The following is a 23927-nucleotide window of genomic DNA, read 5'->3' on the forward strand; positions in this document are numbered from 1 at the left end:
AGGGAGAGAACCCTGAACTCAATAAGCATATAAAGGGGGTCTGAGATCAGGTAGGTTTCGAGAGCTCCCCCTGGAAAAGGAGGAGATGGAGTGGAAGGGGGATTCTTCCAAAAATGGAGAGCAGTAGGGTGAAATCAGTCTACTTAAGCTTGGATCAGTCTGATTGGACAATTACGGATTACAGATGAGAAGCCGTGACCAATTATATGACGCGCTTTTCTCGTAATTAGTTTACAAAACTTCACATTGGTTGATTTTTGTTGTTGTTGATATTTTAAACAAAAGTTATATTTTGTGTGTCAGAGCAATGGTATAAAGAAGTAGGACATGGACCGGAGTGAGGCACCAGCTCACAACTTCAGTATGAGTCAAGACAAAAATGTTTATACTTTAATACTTTATTAAAATTGTTTTGAACAAATACAAATAACGAACAAACACAAATAATGAACACAAAAAGGAGGGAAAAGCATTAAAAACCATGCTTTTGCACTTTAAGCAGCAGCTCATCACACAGTTCTGTGACATCTTTGACTTCTTTAGCCTGAAAAAAAAAAAAAGAAAGAAAATAATTAAATTCAAAACAACAAGTAATTAAAAATCTGTTGGAACAGCACTGTAGTGCCAGGCTCAGGCTGCACATTTTTGTCTGCTTCTATCTAGATTAGGATTTCTTATTTTGATAACTATCAAGTGTCCTGTCATGGACCAAAGCAAGTCAGATTAAATGTTGCTTATTGTTGAAAAATTGCTTGCCACATGATTGAATCTATAGAAATGAGTAAACAGTGGCTATCAAAGAGGCCTATTTTAAAATTGATGTCTTGTCAGAAAAGCTATCAGAAACTGATCCCGCCAAAGCTTAAATCCATCCATTTCTTAATTGCATTATCATGGCATGTTTGAATCTGCTTTTTACAGAAGAGTCATAGAAAAAAAAACACGCACACACGCTAGTCTTCCTGAAGGGGAATCATGAAGCTTTCCAGACACTGAATTTTTTAATTAGTCCACTGACATAATGCAAAATCAAACAATCAATTCTTGCGTCCTGATACCCACTGTAGTTTACAAATCACTGAGAACAAAAATTGGACTGATATTATGTAGCCTGAACCTGGTATACAAGTGACTTCACCTGTGTGCTAGGCATGGGACGATAACTGTTTAAAGGAGGGGTGTCCAAACTCAGTCCTGGAAGGCCGGTGTCCTGCCGAGTTTAGCTCCAACTTGCTTCAACTCACCTGCCAGGAAGTTTCTAGTATGTCAAGTAAGAGCTTGATTAGCTGATTTAGGTGTGTTTGATTAGGGTTGGAGCTAAACTCTTCAGGACACCGGCCCTCCAGGACAGAGTGTGGAAACCCCTGGTTTAAAAGGTATACTGCAGTTTGGAAAAAAAAGTCAAGGTTTTAAACAGCCAAAATGTCCTGCTATACCGTTCCTAGGGTATATTAAAGACCTTTTTTTTTAGTTTTAGGACAGCAGTATCTCCAGCAGAAAAGATCTCAAAATATGCCGTTTTGAATTGTAAAGAAATCTGTGTTTTTGAAACTAAAAGACAGAAGTCAACAAATTATTTGAATTATTTAGCCTGACACATTTACTGCTTCAAAATATTATAAAAGTTTCTGAAAATAAAAATGGTGTTCGATGGGGGGAAAAAAAATATATAAAGTTTTGTATTTTTACAAAGATATTTAAAAAGATGGTATTTTAGAGCAGTAACCACTATACTGTGAAACTATTTTTATCTATTAAAATAATAATATTATTTTTTTTACCAATGTCAGAATCTTATATCGGACCATGCCTACTGTCTGCCTGTACATGTTTATTTATTGCCACATTAGGACCAGACAAACATTAGCCCCTTTCATACATGGAGACCTTTCTGGTAAATTACTGGATCTGGAAAGGTCTGTATGTGTAAACAGGCTATTTTTGAAAATACTGGTAAATTAGTTTCAGCTATTTTCCGGGAAGAGAAGTTGTAACATTACCGGTGATTTGCTAGAATGCTGCGCTGCGTGAACACAGAAGGACGAAACCTGGAAAGACCATGTTCACGTCTAGAATGCACTGACGTGAGATTTTAGCCAATCAGAACTCTGACACATTCACATGCGCGTGGCTTGGAAAAATATTTAAAGGCTTTTATTTTTTGGATGCATTAAGCTGCTAGATGTTAGTCAGATAACATTTTTATGTTCCTTCTTAATGCCAGCTGTGTAAATGATTAATTGATAAGATGCTAATGCTAAGCCGTTGTTTGTTTACCTTCAAGCTCTGCTTTCTTTCAGTTGCTCGTCACGTGTGCACGTAAAAGCAGCTGGTGAGCGCCAGCACACACACATATTATGAACATCTTGACATGCGAAAATGTTTCTTTATACTTTCATCAATGTGGTTCACAATACCGATTCATCCACAGATTTTTGTAATGTAGTCAAATGTTTACAAATACAAGCCCAGTTGTTTAGGGCTCATTTCTGGTTAATCATGTCAGAATTTACCGATATTTTGGAATGGATGTGTGAATGGTCTATTCCGGAAATAATCTGCATCATCCTTGCCTGTGTGAACTGCGCTTTTTTGAATTTTCCAGTAAAATTGTTCTGGAAATTTTCTAGATATTTACCAATATCACTGTGTGAAAGGGGCTTTTGCAATAACCTTATAATTCAAAACAATGAACAAATTCAAATTGAACAGTTTACAGCCTGTATATGTACCTTTTGTTCCAGATCCTTCTCTAGGGACTGAACCTTCAGCTGCTCTCTCTTGAGCTGTACCTGTAGCGCCGCCACCTCTGCACCTTGTTTAGTGCGGACCTCGGCTATGGCTTTATTTGCTCTGAAACAACAACAGCACCATTAGGGATATATCCAATCATATGTAACCAATCTTCATTATTTGTTGTATTTTTAAGTTTGTAAGGCAACATTTGAGACATGACAGAGCACATACTGTTCTAGTTTCTCCTCAGCGTGGGCTTTAAGAGCTTGATAACGCTTTTCCTCTTTCTGCAGTCTGTCCATGCAGTTCTTAGCATATTGCTTCAGGGTCTCCTCATTCTACAGTGGAGAAGGGAACATGATTCACTAAAATGGTTACCAAAAATTACCAACACAGATGGTAAGTTTCTATACCAACCTTTTTAAATCCCTCAATAACTTCCTTGCATCTGTCAAGACGTTTGACGACTGAGGAGAACGATCGCTCCAACTCATTCAAATCTTTGGCCAGCTGATCTTTTTCTTCAAGAACTCTCTCCATCTCCATTTTAGCCAATGCTTCTTTCTGTTTGTGCTCATCTTTAAACACACAAGAATGTTTAAATATCCAACTGTCTGCTTTTAAAATGATTAAGGTCTGCCTTTAAAATTTAGGCTTAAAACAATATTTCATACCGGTGATTTGAGTGATGGTGGTCTCAAATTCTGACATTATAAACCTGAGAAAAGAAGAAAAGTGTGACTGCTGTGCTTTTCAAAAGGTCAACACCTTATTAAAAGGTCTCATGAAGTTACAATGAATTTTTAGATGTTAGTTGTAGTTTATCTATTAGCTAGTGTGGTCCAAACAATGACAACTCGAGTTTAGAAACTATAAAACTGATAATAAACACCCAAAACCTTACAGTTGGTCACTTTAGTCTAAATGGATCACAGACTTTTTTCACGTCATACTTCCAATTAAACGCTTACTAGAATCTGACACACACACACACTTCTCATTTGCTCTTCATTTGATGTGCTTGAGCTCAACCACTCTCACTGGCAGAGCTGTAATAAAAATAAAAATGCTATTGGTTTCTTTTTGAAAAAGGGGAGGAGCTATTCCCCTAGAGAGCTGTTCCACTCATTTTTTTAATGGAGATTACGTAAAGTCCCTTTTAGGCAAGTCATTTCACTCTACGGCTATCTTTAAAACACCTCTCGGGCAGTATGCTTGGGCATTCTGTTTGAATAGGGAAACATCAAATTCTCCAAAATTGCTTGCAAAGCCTATCAAATTTCATATTAGGATAAACTATAAAACAAAACAACTGTCTCTTTAGTTTGACTTTTAAAACGTTTTGATTCACACAAAATCTGCAGAAACTCTCATCTGGTCCAAGCCCCTTTCCTGAAGAATTGTAAAGTCTATATCAATTGCTAATTGGCTCTTCTACTAGAAGGCAGGGCTTCATTCGCCATATTAACCTCTACACTTTTTCTCCCCCCATTCAAAACATTCTATAGTCTTTGGATTACGTCGAACATCGAATATATATAAAAAAATTGCACATTTCAGAGCACTTCACGAGACCTTAAAGCTTTTCATTGGAATTATGTGAAAGTTGGCACTCGAAACTTACAACATCTGCTGATTCTCTAGTTGCAATTTCTCAATCTGAGACTTCAGCTCTTGTTGCCGTTCCTCGGACTAAGTAAAGAAAAACAAAACGTTAGCGAGAGCAGTTGGACATGAGCATCAAACATCTCGTGTGAGACTCTGAGAGCTGACCTGTCTGTCTGCTTTCTGTAGTGCGGCGTCCATGTCTTTCTGACTGTACTTCAGAACCTCTATGATGGAGTCCTCAGTCCTCACTGGCGGTTTCAAGGCAGGGACGAGCAGGTCTAAAACAGTTGGATCTGGCACCACAGTTTCCACAGCCTGGAGATGAATGGACACAGTAAAATTGGCTTTAGTATGGACTTTAAAAAATTAACCAAAAAAAAAAAAACCTGTTTCAATGTAGTGAGACAACCTTACACTGACAAAGATTTTACTCTGTAACTAAAGATTTTGGGATTACCTTAAACAAACTAAATTTGAAGTAAAATAAAATTTTAGCAATACAAACATGTACACATCATGAAACCCCCACATAAAATGATTCTTGTTTTAAAATGTAAAATTGTAGTGAGTATTATAAATGATTCAATGGTGCATTTAGCCTTTTTTTTTTTTTTTTTTTTAAACTTGCCACCATTAGGTTTAATCATATCTTCTGTTCCCACTGAAAATGACTTCACTTTCTATATTTTGCTATGGCACAAGTGTGGGGGTGATTTCTAGTTCTCGTCATTAGACTTCCAGTATCCTCACGTATTGAGGAGGACGTCAGGTGGAAAGCAATCCTTTACAATTGAAACCAAGCTTACAAATCAAATCTACCTCCGTTTTGTTAGCAAGAATTAACCAATTCTCAAAGGACTGAATCAAATTTACTCCTTTAATTGCACCATTTGGGACTTTTCACTGCATTTTATGATGGGAACCACACTCCACAGATGACTTTGTTTGTGTATTCATTGCCACATTATGAGCAACATATGGCTATTTTATGGCAATTACATATCATCAACAACAACACCAATACAATTAAAATGAAATAATTACATTAAAAACATTTTATATGATTTTCAGTTCGATTTATGATAAATAAATCAGTTCTTTCCGGTGGTAAATTTTTAAAAACCATACACAGATGGCAGCGATGAACAGTTTGAAAGCCAAGAGAGCATGTGGTTTTGAGCAAGATTCTGTAACTGCTGGCATCCATTTGCACATATAGAACAACAAATAACTGCACTTGAAGATTTCGTAAAGTGGAAAACCCAAAACTGTATAAAAAGGTACCATAGAGACAACAGGGATGTCCCGAAAAGACAAACTATGTTGGTGCCACATGGGGACATTATGATATGTGCCATTATTTGATTATGTACTATAATATGGAAATGGGAAAACTAAAGGAATATTGTAAAACAAACATCAATCTAAATATTAATAATGTTAAATTTGAAAGATAAAAAGTATAATATAGTTTGTGATGCCTTACTAGTGGAGGCAGATCATCCAACAGTTTCACGCTGTCACATTGAGACTTCTGCTTCACTTCAGACTTTGCAGCCTCCATCATCCTATCATGCACAAAAAAATAATAATTAGCATTCTGTTGCCACATGTGCATTCTGTTTAGATCAGTGACAATCTGATCCGTTGCATTCAGACCATTCCCTTCAAATGTAAAGTATTAAGCAAATGTTCCTTTGATTGGTTTTTTTTTGATAAGTCTTACCTGATGGCAAGAGAGGGTCTTGGCATGCAGAATCCAAAATTACTGCCCTCCCCTCCATTTTTCTTTGGACTCTCCTTTAACAGCGGGTCAAACTTCAAATACAGGGACTGCTTCCTCAAGGCAGACTCTTTGAACTATACATTAAAAAATATATATTTTTGTAAAGCTCCAAACAACTCAAATTCTGCTTAACCAAATGAATGATAATACAGAGTTATATTTGACACCCAAATTTCTCAGTTAGCACCACATTATCAACATGAGCCAAAGTCGAAATGAAGTAATGCTTTATAATATAAAACAAAACTTTTTTACATTCAGGTTGGGTTACAAGTGGATTATGGCTGTGAAACATTTAGTGATTTTTAAAAAAGTAAATCTTTTTTTTTTTTTTTAATAAAATAATAATTAATTTACAAAAATAATGAATAATTGCTGTAAAACGTTTAATATTTTTTTTTAAAAGTAAATAAAAAAATACAAAAAATAAATAGAAATCCAAAAAAAATTTAAATAAAAACAACACATACTCTGCTTTTCCTAATAATAATATTACATACTACATAATAATAATAATATAATAATATATATATAATAATATAACATACTACACTCATACTACCTGCTTAAATCTACTCATCCTTAGTACTGATCTAATGACACACTTTTAAGCTAAGGTAACATTTGTAAATCTGTCAGTCATTACACTGCATTAAACACCCTCAAGAAAAAAACGGAGCTTTAAGGGGAGGAAGAAAAAAATTATAATAAATTGACGACTCGCAAAGAGGCATGTAAATCAGTAGTCTGCTGCTACTGTATTTAGCAAAATAAACTCAAACTCTATAGAAAGGCTGATAATCAAAAACGCTCACATTGCTCGATCCAAACTGCTCCAGATAGTCAATCTGTCCATCAAAATCTCCTCCTGGCATGACTGAGGAGAAAAAAAATGTATAAAATGATATACATTTTGCAATCAAAATTTGAAAGCATGTATTGAACAAGATTGCAAATTTGTTTACTCACACAAAGCACCAGGCACAAATTCATCTTCATTTGATGCTGCCACACCAAGATCACAGGTCTGATTTTGAATATCTGCAATAGATTCTGGTACTGCCATGAAATCTCGTTCCGGCACCGCTGGATTCTGGGGTTTGTCAGTGTGAGATACAGCCATTGATGACTCAACATCTTCTGCCAGCTTGTAAAAGAATGAGTGTTGAACAATGTCAATCTTTGATGAAAAAGACTTTGAATTGTTGCATTTAAAAAATATTTACCTCTTTAGTCTCAGGAAGATTCGCTTCTACCATATTTTCCTTGCTTTCAGAAACTACCTGGGGAGATCTGGAGGGGGGACAAAATACAAATCAATGGAGCTCGTTCTTATTTGCTAAATGCGTTTATACAAATAGAATTTGAAAGCATTCAGGGTGCAATTAATAAGTTCATGCATCCCCTTAGAATAAAATGAGGTAGCTAGCAACATACACTGCTTTTGAGCAATAGAATCTGATATGGAGCTTTAGGCCTCATTTACACTTAGCAGAATGGACTGGTACTCTTCAGTAGGAGTCACCTTGACCAAGCTTGCATTTCAACCATCAAAATACCAAAAAAGAAAGCCTTTCAGGTCGTTGTTGCACTTTTGGCAAACTCAAATTAATTTCAAATATAGACGTGCATGCAAAGAAAACAGCACCCTTTTGGACAGACTCAAACAATAGAGGCAGCAGATTTGGTCTTTGCTTCTTGGAATTTAATTGCAACAAGATCAAAACAATCTAGTATCATATTAATATGGTGTCATGCGTCTCAGCTGTATTTTTTTGTTTTTAAATTTTCGATATTATAATCATCTGTAAATCCATTCGGTACCGTACTGTTGCACTAGGTACTAGGAAAGAGTGCCAAAAAAGTAACATGGTATTGTTTACTGCTTTAATACTTTTGACGGTGGAATTACAGTTAAATATGAAACCGTACTTTCAAAACCATGCTATTTAGTAGAATCAGGCCATTATTAGCTTGTGCAGATAAGAAATGTTCAGCGTTTTGTGTATGCGGTGTACGTACCGTTGCTCAGGTTGGTCATCCTGCGCAGGAAGTGTCTCAAGTTGCTTAACAGGAGATTGTGCTTTCTTCAAAACTGGACTGGTCTGGACCCCACGTGGTGGTGAGTTTCCCATCATAGCCTTTGTGCCAAAGGGGTTAAAGTTTGGGTTATCAAATTGTTCAAAATCAAAAGTGTAAGAACCTTTAGCAGAAGGAATATCCACAGGTTGGGTCTCCTCTGGGCTTGTAGGAGACATCTGCTTGGGTTCTGCATCTTTTTTCTCTGTGACTGGTGCATCTGTTTTTTTGGGCACAGGTTTTGCACCAACAGGTCTTTTGACCCCAAGGCGTTTTGGAGGAGGTTTGCGTTTAACTTCAGCTCCATCATCAAAATTAAACTCTAATAGCATCTGGCTCTCCTTTGGGGCAGTTGTAGATGAGGAACTCTCTGTGGCAGTGGAGTTCTCCTGAGGTGTTATGGATGGATCGGAGGATGTTGGGATATCTGTCTGGACTGATAGCTCTTGTTCAGGTTCGTGGCTTAGCAGGGGTGGGTCAAAAACTGTTGATGTTTTGGTTGGAGGAGAGTTGGGGATCTTTGACCCACCAGTTTGGAATGGGTTGAGCATTTCAAGGTTGTCAAAATCCAACTTGTAAGATCCTGCAGAAGGTAGTGGCAAGTCCTGTGCCTCGGGTTGACCCTCAAAAACAGGAATCTGCTGTGGCTCTGCCACTGGGTCAGTGATCTCAGTCTCCTCTGTTTCATTGGTGCTGTTTTCAATATTCTCAGTCTTGAGGATGACTGTGCCCTCTGCTGAAGAGAGGTTGGCCGAGCATTCTGCAAGGGAATTCTCCACTGATGGCACAAATGGGAGAGTCTCATCAAGTGCACTTTCAGTCACCTCTGGAACTTCAGCCTGAGGTGCAAGAACAGGGGCTACGTTGCCCTCTGTCGATGAGATGTTGGCAGAGCATTCTGCAAGGGAATTCTCCACTGATGGGACAGCTTCTTCAAATGCACTGTCAGTCACTTCTGCCTCTGTCTCTACCTCTACCTGGGGTGCAGAAACAGGGGCTATGGTTGTGTTAGACTCTACAAGCTCTGATGTTGCCGCCTCCGTAAAAGCAGAAGATTTAGGTGGGGAATTCGCCATTTTATTGGAGCCCTGGAAAGGGTTGATGGCATCAATATTGTCAAGATCAAAGGAATAGGCCCCTCTGCTCTGAACAGGCATGTCATCATCAGGTAAAGCAACACTGTTACATTCTATGTCAATTGGTGTGGTGTGAGTGTTATTCATCAATGAACTCCTGAAAAACACAAAAGGAGGTTTTACACGTTAGCATATTTGTCCATTAAAAACAGGTTAAGAGGCTTACATAAAAATATTTTAAAAATTAATCTTTAACCTAGTTTTCTTATGAATACCTTGTACTATTAGAGTGGTACATTAAAGTTGACAAAATATTGTTTTAGCACTGAAATATTGTTTTGCAATGTGGGCATCAACAATAGTCAAGAAGAAAAAGTAATGTCAAATAGGAATCCTATTTGAGCATGCACCACAGGTCAAACATGATATGTGGATTCAATTATAAAGTTGAATCATTATATTGTGAAAGATTTGAAAGAAATATGTCCTTTCACCGTGAATACATCCCAAGCAAGTTTACAGCTTTCAGACAAAATTTTTGAAAACCCATGTTAATATTATTTGGAAACAGGATCATTATGTTTTACCCATCATTTTACACCAGAAGTCTCTGGGTCTGTTCGAAGAAGTGCCTTTGGTGGAAATTAATATAAATAAAAGGTACACCAAATACACAAATGGTCATCAACAGTCCTGAACAATTGGAGATGCAGGTAATTTACTCACTGGTCAGAAAGGCCTGTGAGAGTCTCTAGTGCATTTTTGTGATCATCCTGGCTGATCGGCCTACTGGTGCGGCTTGGAGACATGATCTTCTTTGTCACTGGATCTCGCCGTGGGGTTTGAAAACAAACCTATATAAGAGAAATTAAGTAACGTGCAGGTTAGTCTAAGCTGTAGTACAAGGCCAAGAAAGGGTTCAATTATTACATGCAAAATAAAATTTATAATAGTACAAATAAATACTGCATTTGTGAATATTAAAGAATCCAAAATAAAATGTAGCATGGCTTCAACAAAATCGACCTGCCATTCATAAGTGTTTTTGTTTCTTGAAAAGTCACTCAGATGTGCTCATATGACACTAAAGAAAGTGTCTATAGAAAAGGTAAATTTACAGTCAAAGGAACAAGTTACTTTTTAAAATGGAAAACACTTGGTTTATAACCAGTGATTTTATTACACATTATACAGTACAGAAAAAATACTGCATGGAAATTTGTCAAGCCCACCTTTGCTGCTCTAGGAGCAGTCCTGTTAATGTTGTCAGCCTGCGACTGCCGCAAAATCGAGGGTCTGCCAGTCGGCTGATCCAACATGAAAATGTCACAAGCGAATTCAGAATTGCTGTTCATCCGTACAGCTCCCTGATTCTCCTTCAGCGCGTCAGAACTCATACTGTAAAACAGAGACACAGAAAATGACAACATGGGTTTTGGAAAGTCACGCCCAGCAGGCACCATAAACAGCTGCTTTTGCTGATAAGACCCGGAGGCGGGCATCTGACCCAACACCCAGAGACCCTAGTCCTGAGACACTTCAAATCTGTTGCATCTCCTTTCAGACTAACCCACTGTGACTAATAACCCAAACCAGTGACAATTTAGCCTTGTGCTGAGGGAACAAAGTGCTTCTTTTTAGTGAAAAAAAAAAGAAAAGAAAAAAAAAAAAATATATATATATATATATATATATATATATATATATATATATATATATATATATATATATATATATATATATATATATATATCATGATCAAACACTATGCCAATCCCCTGATACTGTGATTTTTTTGTGAGAATAAGTAGGAACAAGGAAGAGATTGACAAACAAAATCAAAAAACAAAATCATTACCACTTCTGGCCTTATCTGTTCTTGCCTGGATTCTGCTCAACTATGTAGGCCTGACAATATGATTGTCAGCTTTGTATTTGACAGGTACTTCTGACAGCTTCTCTCTCCTACAGCTTACCTGGACAGGTGATAAACAGCTCACTATCATAAATCAAATGATCACATTTTAACCTGAACAAAAGTGAGATATCAGATCAATCCCTCACTTCAGTGGAAAAATATAAATAAACCACATAACGTTTAGCACAGCCAGAGAATTGAGTGCAAGACAGAATTTAGCCTAACAGCTCACATACCCACGTGGATGACAAAACAACATTGAATACATGAATGAATAAATAAATATAGAATTTGTTATTTATTTAAAAAAAAGTTTTTAATGCAAATAAATTAACGTTATCTCCAACAGTGCTCAAAATCAATAAGTTACACGTAACGTCATACTTAATGTTAATTCTACATTTTTATGCCCTTTCCATACGAACTTTAGAAATTTAACTATAACAGAAAAAAAATCTCTAACGTTACATAAAGGATAGCTAACAATCACTTATCGCAATCTTAAAATAACAGGATTAAGTTAACGTTACATCAGAATGTTCGACGTTCTGGCAACACTCACGTAGCAAAAAAGTCAAAGCGATTAAGTTACCTTTATGGTTTCATATCGCGCATTAATAACTTACAATCCTATAAACGTGGCTCGGGGGCGGTTTTCTAAAATACGTACCTTATTCAAACTGCTCAAATCTAATAAAAACCGTTTTCTTCGCAGAGACAGTCAGCTCGACACACAGCATAGAGATGTTGTTGTTGCATTTATAACTTTCCCCGTTTGAAACGGTTCAAATTTAAACGGCGCACTCTCAGCCAATTAAATGCAAGAATCAACTCTCGTCAGGCGGGGCGATTATACGAATCGACCAATAGCATCGCACGTCAATCTGCGCTTTTGTACAGGATATACATTTGACAGACATCCAAACCAGCCAATAGGGTAAGCCGTTGACGCAGACGGTTTATGAAGATAAATAACCTCATTTAACCCTTTTACTTGTTGAAAACAAGTGTAGATTTGACAGTGTAAACTACTGCTGTTGTTGTAGCTTAGATATTAGATATAACTGTTTTGTTTTCGTTTACAGTGTTTCGCTGTACTGAAGATGATACTTTAGTTTTGAGTTGTCTTGAAAATGGAAAGTTATCAGGGAAGAGTGATGTTTTGAACCACAATGTACTTTCACTGTATGTTTTCTCCATACAATGAACGTGACGACAAGCTTTGCAACAGGGTATGTATTAAATATGAATTTCGTTTCATATTGCAATAACAGTGCATGTTATGGACATAATTGTCTTTTATAATTTTAGTTTTTGATAATATATTTGCTGTTAATCAACGCATACATTAAATCATTTTGTTGTTGATGCATTTTTTTAAGCTTTAATAATAACTATTTTTTATTATTACCATCAGACATGGCAATACATGCATGTGATATACTTGTCATTTAAATGACAATGTACTTGTTGTTTTGAATTTAAAAAAATGTATTGTAAAGAAATTGTTTGTATAGATTTCAATTACAATGCATATTTATTTCAATATATTTTTGTCATGCAAAAATCACTTCAGCATCATTTACGGACGCAAGTTTTTACAGTTTTATTAGTTTCTAAGCTAATACATACAGAAAATAATAATATTAATATAAAGGTAAAAGATTGCAGAGGCACATGCTTATGCATAATTAGTTTGATCACAAATACTCCATTTTCTTCTACAAAAAGTGATTTTTTTAGAATTAAGTGGTGATTTTAAAAAAGAATCCTCAAAATTTCTTTCACAAGGTAAAAACCATTTACCATGAATTTGGTAAAACGCCTTGAAATATATATGTTTATTGCTGTTTTTGTGCATTATTATGAACATAATTATCTTTTTAAAAAGTATAGTGGGTACAATAACTTTTTTTTATGATTTACCTAGCTTTAATTACCCATTTTTTTAATCATTACCAGCAGTCATGGCAAGCAAAAGCATACATTTGATGTACCTGTCAATTTTGAGAAATTTTTAAATTTAAACGTAAAAAAAACACGTTTAAAAGTTTATAGTGTTTCCATAGATTTCAATTACAATACAAATTTTTCTCAGAATGATTTTTAATCACTTTTGGACTCCAGATTTATACAGATTTGTTCTTATCGATATTAATAAATATAGAAAGTAATAAAATTCATATATAGATAAAATGTTTACAGAGGTTTATACCCAATTTGTTGATTTTTATTCTGAATTTTCCGAATCAAGCAGTGATTTAATTCCCTTCTGTTAAAACCTTTTACTCTAAATATGCCAAAAAAGCATCAAAAATTTTGAACCTATTATCATTCAGTGTTCAGGTTTTTGTGCTAGAAATTTATGCAGAATAATCAATACTAATTATACATGCCTACTTAAATATAGCATTGTAGAAACTTGTAATACAAACTTTATGATTTTTGCAATTCTTAATGTTTTCAGTCAGCTGTGGAAGCATGGCGATAACTATTAATAATTATTTACCCTTTTCACCTGCAGTGTCTTGCCTTTTTTCGCAAGAGGGCAGCATCGGATCACATCCAATGCCTCAATGAGTGCCAGACTGTTATGGGATCATGTATGGTAAGCTTAAACAAAACAATGCGTGCATATATATGCCTTTGCGAATGTTTATGGACTTGTATACATAAAAATATTAGAAATGCATTGCGGTTGTATGTTCATTTAGTATGCCAAAAACATTTATAAAAGAATCAAAGACTAAACCAAAAAAGCACACTGAAGAATGGGCGGGGCAGGGTAGAGGAGAGGAGAGAGTTACATAACAAAGGCATGTTTGTGCTGAGGTCAGTCAGTGCATTGACTCCCTCTCCCCGCACTACTGACCTGCATTCAGCTTACATCACATACATTAAACACACAGGCTACGGATATCGGCTGTCCTCAGACGAGGTGATTTCATTTATTTTAAGACATAATCTGCATATGCATTTTCTGCATATTGTATTTCAGTCTGAGAATAATCTGAGCACATCTTTTGTAGTGCTTTCACAGTTTAGAATAAAAATGTAATAACAATAATTGTTTATAATTTATTTAATGTATTTGCTCATTCATTTGTTTACAATATTTAAGATCTGATATTTTATAGATGTTATAATGACCTGTTTTCTCATAAATGGTAAAAAAGCAAGTATTTTCTCATTATCTATTTTATTCATTTATTTAAATATTATACAGAACACACTGACCTTTTATGTATTATAAGTATAAATGTATTTATTATAAATTATTATTATCATTATTGGAAAATTCCAGTAAACATATCTATAGTTAAATCTGTGTAAAAAGAAAAATATATTTAGGCCTTCCCCCATATCTCACTTACTTTCATCTAAAAGTAAATGTTTTGAATGCAATATTTATGTTCATGTTGTTTTGTTAGAAATAAATCTGTAGGTTTTATAAATCATCCATGCTCACAATCACAAGATAAAAATGGTTATGAAACCAAATGATCACTGAAATGTTGCACAAAAAAAGTGAAACTAACATTTATGAGCTTACGAAAATAATTAAATATGGTTCAAATTGACCCAGACAGCAAGATATTCAGATATTTTATAAATCATCGAATGCTCATAATTAAATGTAAAAAATTATTATAAAACCAAATGATCACTGAAATGTTGCACAAAGAATTGTAAAACCACCATCTGGGAATTTAAGAACAAACATTTATATGCTTTAAATTGACCCAGAAAGCAAATAATATGTTTAGATGTTTTATAAATCATCCATGCTCACATTTAAAAGCAAAAATGAAACCAAATGATCACTGAAAGGTTGCACAAAAAATGTGAAACCACCATTTAAGAGCTTTAGAAAATAGTTTAAAAAATGGTTCAAACTGACCCAGAGAGCAAACATTTTATTTAGATATTTTGAAAATCAGTGATGCTCACAATTAAAGGCAAAAAATGGTTACGAAACCAAATGATCACTGAAATGTTGCACTAAAAAAAAAAAAAAAAAAAAAAAAAAAACGTGAAACCAACATTTAGGAGCTTAAGAAAATAATTAAATATGGTTCAAATTGACCCAGACAGCAAACATTATTCTCAGATATTTTATAAATCATCTAATGCTCCTAATTAAATGTAAAAAATAGTTATAAAACCAAATGATCACTGAAATGTTGAACAAAGAAATGTAAAATCACCATATGGAAATTTAAGAACAAACATTTATATGCTTCAAATTGACCCAGAAAGCAAATATTATGTTCAGATGTTTTATAAATCATCCATGCTCACAATTAAAAGCAAAAATTAAACTAAAAGATCACTGAAATGTTGCACAAAAAATGTGAAACCACCATTTAGGAGCTTTAGAAAATAATAAAAAATTGTAAAAAAGCGAGTATTATATTCAGACATTTCTGCTTCATGTGGATTTAAGGTGTGCCATCACAAATTCAGTAATGATGCACCCTTGCACCTAATATATCCAGCCTGCATAGTTTTCCTTTAATCTAATACTGCATTCAGGCAAACTGTAAAAGCATAAATGACAATGCAATGACACTGTAGTGCTGCTGTGATAACTGAAGCTTTTCTCTGATGAATCTCATTAAAGACAAAACCCCAAATAGACAAAGACCCCCACTAATGTAAGACACCCCTCCCCTCATACAAGCTTTTCAGCCAATCACAACACAAAGGGGCGGATTCAAATGATGCAACTGGGAATAAAGCTTCAGCGGAAGGTTCTCTCCATTCACCTGAAAGCACATTCACACAATGCAACAGCTGTTGCTTACAATCTTCCACACTGACACACATAAACACTTGAAACACAGTAAAAGCCTCTTAGAAGTACTGTAATTTTAAGTTTTAAGTGAAAGCCTAAATCAAGTTAAAGCATGCATATCCTTTTTTTTTAAACTGCAATTTAGTTTTAATCATTGTTAATTAGACAATGCATTGCAGGAGGATCTACATTTGATTTAGCCTTTTAATTTCTTTTATTTTTCAGTTTTTATTATAATGGACCAGTGATTTTGTGCAAGTGGATGATGCAGTAATTAGGTCATTGTATAGTATTATAATAAAACATATTCAAACGTATTCAAACATTTTTTTTTACTTTTTTTTTATTTATATAAAAAATTGTCCACACTCTATATAAAAATAACATAGAAATACGGCATCAGACTATAAAATAATATTAGACGAAATTTAATGATATCAAATATTCCTATTTGAAAAAGACATTTTAAGTAGTTTTTAAAATAAAACAAAAATAAAGATCTAATGAAAAATAAGATACCTTACAGGTTAATTTCAGACAACAAGTTTTAACTTTTTATGTGGTTTCTTAATTTAACATAACTACATTTTGCAGAGCTCTATAAGTATTTGTTTGCATGGATTTTAAGTTTGGATTTAAACTCAAATAAGATGTAAACATAAAAAACTTTACCACATTAAATACCATACCAGAAAGAAGGCAGATCTGAATTTGACATTTTAATTAAAAATTATGTATTAACAATTAATGCACCAATTTCATTTGTTATATATATATATATATATATATATATATATATATATATATATATATATATATATATATATATATATATATATATATATATATCAAATGAAATAAAGGTAGTTAAATCAAAATTGACTGAAAGTTAATTCAACTCATTTGAAAAGAGTTTTAAACTCAGTGTTGAAGGTAATGAGTTAAACACTTTATAAACTTCAACTTAAATGGAGTAAGTTCACAGTACTTATATAGATTCGTTTTTTAACTCAAATGGTTTGTTGCAATCCGTTTCCACAAACTGTTTGAGTTGCCTTAACTTACTGGGTTTTACAGTACTCAGTTGGTTTAAGTTCTCTTCATTTATTGGCTTTTGCTTTGCTCAAATTGCTACGTTTTGCTTCGTTTACTCAAATGGATTAAGTTCACAGTACTTATTAGGATTCGTTTTGGAACTTAAATAGTTTGTTGCAATTGGTTAACTTAACTTTTTGGGTTTCATATAAATCACTTATACCACTTGAGGGTTCCAAACACTAAAATAGTGTGTCAAAAGTGAGTACATTTTCACTTTTAGGGAAAACTATCTCTTTAAGGCTACTTAAAATCTCTGTAAATAAAAGCAGTTGTTTTGTAAAAGAAGAAAAGTTTGCACAGACAGTTTTTTAAAGTGCAATTAACTTTATTTGCCACACTCCAAAACACCATCACATCCACAAACAGTGAGGTGAGAGACAGAGTGCGAGAGACATGTAAACACTGCCTGCTGTTACACAAATATCTGAGAAAAGAAGAAACGAAAGAGGCTGATGACAAAGAAGCACAAACAGGGTTTAGGAAGTACCAGTGAAATAAGCGTGTGTGCGTGTGTGTGTGTGTGTGTGTGTTTGTGTGTCGGTTCGTGTGGATTAGCTTCATTAGGATCAGTGGGTCACTGCTGTTTGGCTCTTGTCTAGCTTCCTGTGATTCTGTGGGACTGGAATCTGGGTCATTGGTTGGCAGAGATGGATGGTGCCGGTGTGAGACTGGAGAAAGAGAGAGACAGAGAGAGGCTGTTTATGTGTGGATTCTTATGTAATAGACTTTGTGTAAAGGGTGTGATGTGACCTGCTTAGCACTGACGGAAAATAAACCCACCAGAGTCCAATAATAGCAGCGCTATACAAAAATGTCTGGTAGATACAGTTACAACTGTTTAAGAGTGGGAATGTACAGAGCTCAGTAACAGGGAAGTTTCATATTTTTTACTTCAATAATACTCGATTATTTCTTTATAATGTAAAAAACAAAGTGAAGTTCATCATTGAATATTACACAAAAAGTATTAATGACATTTACAGTTCATGTGCTTTGGTCAAAATATCTGCAAAGTGACTGTTCAGCGGTTAACGTGTGTATTATGTTAAAAATATAAACGTCTAAATAACATCACTTTATGGTATAACAGGGTGTTTGCGGGGTCTTAAAAAGTATTAAAAAGTCTTAAATGCTATTTTGCAAGGTATTAAATTTTACATAATTTATGATTATGCAATGTATGGTTGAATGCTAAAGTTCGCTTGAATTAAATCTGCGAATATCATCATGCTGTGTAGTTTAATAAATCAATGGAATCAAACTAGATTTGACATTATGCTGCTTTGTTTACTGCAGTAACCAAGCCAACACCATTATTTCTGCAGTTCTATAGACGCCAACCTGCTGAATTAGCTAATTTAATAGATTTTTTATTAGTATATGAATAATGTTTTAGTTTAGGATTAGTTTCTTACATTAATATTTAATAAATATACTGTAAGTTTAAATCTCGCCAGGTCTTAAAATTTATGGAAAGAGTCTTAAAAGGTATAGAATTTCACTCTCTGATTCCTGTATACTCTGTATGAATAAAATGCTCTAATGACCATCAGTGTTGGGAAGAGTTACTTTAGAAAGTAATGCATTACAATATTGAGTTACTCCCCAAAGAAGAAACTAGTTGCATCGTATTTTTAATAATAAGTAATGTGTTACATTATTTTGAGTTATTTTTGCATTACTTTTGCAAACCCCAGAGCTCTACGTACCATGTATACAGATTAATGAAGGTTTAAGGCAATGTGTTTGCTACTTTTGAACTTTTTGTTGTTTTAAAAAGTAAACTCTCTGTCCATTCAGTTAATCCTCTTTTTCTTTTCTTCCATGTGTTCAAAATAAAGAAAATATTTCCATCACAGAAATGTAAGGCTCGCTCTGCCATCTTTTTTTCTGCCTCTTCCTGCATTCTCTTGTTACGTGCAGGATTCATTGTGACTAATTTTAATTCAGCAGTTTGTTTTTTAAAAGCAAATTAACTAAACTAAAAAGTAACTCACAATGCATTTTTTAACAATCGTAAATGTTAATGTAATATGTATTTATATAGCGCATTTATTATGTATGGCCATACACCCAAAGTGCTTTACATCATGGGGGGGGGGGGTCTCTCTACACCACCACCAGTGTGCAGCATCAACTTGAATGATGCTACGGCAGCCACAGAACAACAGCACCAGTGCACTCACTACACACCAGCTAATGGAGGAGTCGAGAGACAGTGATATAGCCAATTCAATGGATAGGGATGATTGGGAGGCCATGATTTAGGGACTTTTTGGCCAGAACACCGGGGTTACACCCCTGCTCTTTACGAGAAGTGCGATGGGATTTTTTTTTTTAATGACCACAGAGAGTCAGGACCTCGGTTTAATGTCTCATCCGAAAGACGGTGCCCACTGACAGTATAGTGTCCCCTTCACTTTTACTGGGGCATTAGGGCTCACACAGACCGCAGGTTGAGCGCCCCCTGCTGGCCTCACTAACACCACTTCCAACAGCAACCTAGTTTTCCCATGTGGTCTCCCATCCAGGTATTGACCAGGCTCAGCCCTGCTTAGCTTCAGTGAGTAACCGGTCTTGGGCTGCAGGGTGATATGGCTGTGGCAATTAAGTCAAATATCAACTCTTAATTTTAAAAAAGTAATGCGTTACTTTACTCAATACTTGTAATCCAAACTTCAAAAAGCAGTATTATTTCTAACATTTTGCTACATTTTAATAGTTTTACTGTGACTCAGATAAATAAAAGCCCTTTATCTTTCAAAAAATCCCTAAAACCTTTGATGTGGATCAAGAAGGTATATATGTATGGATGTATATGGTTTGTTATTTTCTGCATTTGTATTTATTTTATTTTATTTATTACTTTTATTTAAATTTTTTTCCAGATGTTGATTGTTTTATTTGGGGATGAGGGATTTGGTGTGAGGGTTGTTGTAAAATCTAAAATGTTATTAGCAAAATTAAAAATTCCGTAAAAGAAATATAAATAAATAAATAAAACAAAACTAGTTGAACGAACCGCCACAAAGTTTTGAATGATTAAGCCCTTCATATGCTGACATGTTGGCCTTTTTGTTTTTTCTTTCATAAGAAATCATTCAATGTTTCTTTTCCACAAAAAAATAAATAAATAAATAAGGGCTGCACGGTGGCGCATTGGGTAGCACGTTCGCCTCACAGCAAAAAAGTCGCTGGTTTTAGCCTCGGCTGGGTCAGTTGGCGTTTCTGTGTGGAGTTTGCATGTTCTCCCCGGGTTCGTGTAAGTTTCCTCTGGGTGCTCGGGTTTCCCCCACAAGTCCAAAGATTTGCAGGTGAATTGGGTAGCTTAAATTGTCCGTAGTGTATGTGTGTGAATGAGTGTGTATGGATGTTTTCTAGTAATGGGTTGCAGCTGGAAGGGCATCCGCTACATAAAACATATGCTGGATAAGTTGGGGGTTCATTCAGCTGTGGTGACCCTAGATTAATAAAGAGACTAAGCCGAAAAGAAAATAAATTAATAAATGAATGAATGAATAAAGAAATAAAATACCAAACTTTTTGTCAGACAATCAGATAAAATCTTACAGACTAAACGAATCCTTTTCCAGTGTGGGGAACAAATTCAGAATTACAGGAAAAGGCGCTGAGCATGCTTGCATCACTTCCTCTTTTAACTTCCTGCAACTCCCACAATACACATCTCCCACTTCTGCTGCTTATGAAAAAATGAAAGACCCAACTACATTCTACAAGTAGCTACAAAGTAGCGAATAATCCCTGACCCATTTATTTTATATTCAAGTTGTAAGCAGAACAACACTCCCATACATGCAAGTCAGCTTTCACACCTTCACTGTCACTGTTTAACCTGTTGTTCAGGATAATGGGGGTAAAGGTGATTTCTGAACTACCTGTTTTTCAGCAGATATCCAGACTACTTCCTCTTCCAGTAGTGGATCTGAATAACTGATTTTTTACTTTAGCCTTGAACATTTAAAAAATTAGGAATAGAGGTGTCAACCAAAAAATCAACTTTAAAAATTAACTTTAGAGTATGCCAGATCTAATCGGCTGCATCATTATTATCACACAGCAGACATATGCAACAACAGGAATCTGTAATTGTGTTGACATTAGAGATATGTTACGTCACCCAGTATTGTTTAGCGAGCTCGATTCACTTTCCCGCCAGCAGTATTTGCTGTTAAACTGTTGTTTACTTTCATTATGACTGTATTTACCATTTTTAGTTATGTAAAATATTTATATTAAATGCTTTTTTACTTGTTTATTTTTAGAAAATGCATATTAAAGTGTATTTTTGTCTGTGTACTGTTTGGATGCTGTCAGTTACAGTTAGTTTTTCAGAATATTATAGACTATTTTAATGTGGTGATGTCATGGCACATGAACATTTCCTGCTTGTTATCAAACTATTTCATAACTGTAAACAAGAGGCAATTAAATCTTAACTCAATGTTAAAACAGCTCTCATAACATTATCTATACATATGTGGCTCTTTTTAGATTCTCCGAAGCTATAAAAATAAAAAATGTGAAACAGGAAATACGCTGGGACCATTGTTTTTGTTTACATCCCTCAAAATGGTCTATATTTTATATTGAATATTATAAGTATAATACAGAAAATCAGATTCTCCAAAACAAATAGTAATGTGTAAATTATGCTTGTTAATAAACAATTCTTTATTTAAAGTAATGTTATTTAATAAAGCATCTGATCTTTGTGGCTTCATTGTTGGGATACTCTTTTAAAAATGGAAGCATTAACAACTTATATCAGTATATATGTATATATATATATATATATATATATATATATATATATATATATATATATATATATATATATATATATATATATATATTGTTTAATATGAAAAAGAACTATCACAGTTGTATTTTTGCCATTTTGCCCAGCCTTAGCTGCACAATATATCGTTTCAGCTTTAATATCGCAATGTGATCGTTCGCAATTGTATGTGTTTGAGGCATGTGATTGTGATTTTAAAAGCATTCAAAAATTGCACAGTTTGTAACTCCAATAACAAAAAGTGTCACTCAATGATTATTAATAAATGACTGTACCTGAATAAAGAAGGTCGCTGGGTCACTGGTTCGATCCTTGGCGAATTGAAGGTGAATTGAGTAGGCTAAATTGTCTGTAGTGTATGAGTGTGTGTGTGGATGTGGATGTGTATGATTCTCAGAGATGGGTTGCGGCAGGAAGGGCATCCGCTGTGTAAAAATGTGCTGAATAAGTTGGCGGTTCATTCCGCTGTGACGACCCCTGATTAATAAAGGGACTAAGCCGACAAGAAAATAAATGAATGTACCTGAATACTGTTAGACTCCGAAAGCAATTGAAAAACTGTTTCTGTGGTGTTTTTTCTTTATTGTATTTATAGAAGGGCTGGGCGATGGGGCATTAAATCAAAATCTCGATTAATTGAACATTTTAACCTGATTATGATTAATTAAAGTTTTTGTACAGTAAGAAATAAGTATGCATTTTTCTTTGGTACAAGCTGCTCAGTTGTCTCAGTGTCTAAGTTGTTCATGCTCAACATATTGAAGGAATAATGTAACATGACAGAGCAGGGTCACACAGAGGGAAAGTAATAAAAAATTTAAGAGCGATATTTACGTGTTTATTAAATATTATACTGATGCACTCCCCATCAGAATCATCTGAATTAATCTAAAATTATCAGTTCTTTTCCAATACAGATATTAATCTGGGGAAATTGCATTTATATTGCAATATAATCGGGAGAATAAAATATTGCAATGTTCTATAGTTCCAAAACCGTAGTCTTATTTTTGTTAATAAATATTAAAAGCAGAAAGTTGAAATTGGAGACTTCTTAGGACTGTTTTAGGAGCACTATGAAAGGAAATTTAGACATTTGCAGGGCTAAACACTAATGATTATTTCTTAGTGACATTCTTTAGTGTCAACACAAAAAAAAAAAAAAAACTCCAGTTGTAAACACTATTTTCAATAAAATATTTCTATTTTTTTATATGACAAGTTTAACATTGTCAAAAGTATATTTATTATATTAATTGCATGATCAAAAATATATATTTGTTGGCTTTTGGTTGAAATTAATTGATAACTTATCTTCAACCTAATGCATTCGTTATAAAAGCTTATAAGTTTCATGTCCATTTATAAATATTAAGTCTGCTCACCCTTCTGTAAATAGCTTTTATATGAATGGAAGATAATGTTGTAAAGGGATAAATTGCTGTTATGATCATGAGTAAAGGTAATTGTTATCGTTCCCTGATTTTATGAAGATGGATGGCTGGTTATCGGATGGATGTCCGTCTAATGGGGTATATGCCGAAGCATGCTAATAGGACTTTTAATTTGCCAGTAAGCACTTCCGGCTAATTGAATGTCAATGCAAAATCTGGTGCATTTAAAGTCTGTTTTCTTAAAAAAATCAGCGATCTCCACTAGCTGAGTGATATCCGATTTAAAGTGGGTCTCAGATTGTACAAGAAGCACTGCATTAAATTACATTTCCCCCGCCATATCTTTATAATATGAGCATTTATTTTTACCCCAGTATATTCAATGGAGCTTCTGCGTTAGCCTGCCGATTCTGACGGGCACGTGTGAGTAAACAGCTTTTTGTCTCGTTTTACGCTTGAGCAACTAAATAAATGCTAAAGTTTATTTAACTGAAAGTATTTTAATGACATTACAACATCGATGCTGTATAAGGAACTGTATAAAATGGAAAAAAGTTCACAATAACAGGTCACCGGAAGTGTATCAGCATAGGAACAGCACTAGCTCGGCATATA

General features: G+C 34.5%; 2 protein-coding genes across 4 annotated transcripts in view; one reads left to right on the forward strand and one right to left on the reverse strand.

Moving 5' to 3' along the window:
* Positions 1 to 382: 382 nt before the first annotated feature.
* On the reverse strand, positions 383 to 12048 carry tacc3 (transforming, acidic coiled-coil containing protein 3). 2 transcript variants are annotated; one of them, NM_212581.1, is given in 17 exon segments: positions 383 to 544; positions 2733 to 2853; positions 2968 to 3074; positions 3154 to 3314; positions 3411 to 3454; positions 4361 to 4428; positions 4510 to 4659; positions 5831 to 5912; positions 6071 to 6204; positions 6946 to 7007; positions 7100 to 7277; positions 7357 to 7423; positions 8153 to 9442; positions 10012 to 10139; positions 10518 to 10683; positions 11144 to 11261; positions 11874 to 12048. In NM_212581.1, coding segments are annotated over 15 exon segments (2829 nt in total). In that variant the 5' UTR covers position 10683; positions 11144 to 11261; positions 11874 to 12048; the 3' UTR covers positions 383 to 472.
* A 39-nt stretch (positions 12049 to 12087) lies between these two features.
* mfsd2aa (MFSD2 lysolipid transporter A, lysophospholipid a) overlaps positions 12088 to 23927 on the forward strand; it is a 62479-nt gene continuing 50639 nt past the window's right edge. Inside the window, exons 1-3 of one of the 2 annotated variants that reach the window (XM_073919531.1) lie at positions 12088 to 12140; positions 12289 to 12435; positions 13728 to 13811. In XM_073919531.1, the coding sequence (XP_073775632.1) occupies positions 12376 to 12435; positions 13728 to 13811 (144 nt within the window). In that variant the 5' untranslated portion in view covers positions 12088 to 12140; positions 12289 to 12375. Of the gene's footprint in view, positions 12141 to 12199; positions 12436 to 13727; positions 13812 to 23927 lie in introns of those variants that run through there. The other variant, XM_005156993.6, reaches the window with a different exon arrangement.

Source organism: Danio rerio, chromosome 13 (genome assembly GCF_049306965.1).
Source record: "Danio rerio strain Tuebingen ecotype United States chromosome 13, GRCz12tu, whole genome shotgun sequence".
Taxonomy (NCBI): Eukaryota; Metazoa; Chordata; class Actinopteri; order Cypriniformes; family Danionidae; genus Danio; species Danio rerio.

What these genes read in the sequence shown, in the direction of transcription:
- tacc3 (XM_005156975.5), bottom strand. Translation starts at nt 10,682, where the DNA reads ATGAGTTCTGACGCGCTGAAGGAGAATCAGGGAGCTGTACGGATGAAC. An exon ending in ATCTTCCTGAGACTAAAGAG is followed by an intron (nt 7,278 to 7,356) that starts GTAAATATTTTT and finishes TTCTTTTACAAG; the next exon opens with CTGGCAGAAGATGTTGAGTC. An exon ending in AGCAGTTTGGATCGAGCAAT is followed by an intron (nt 6,205 to 6,945) that starts GTGAGCGTTTTT and finishes TTTAATGTATAG; the next exon opens with TTCAAAGAGTCTGCCTTGAG.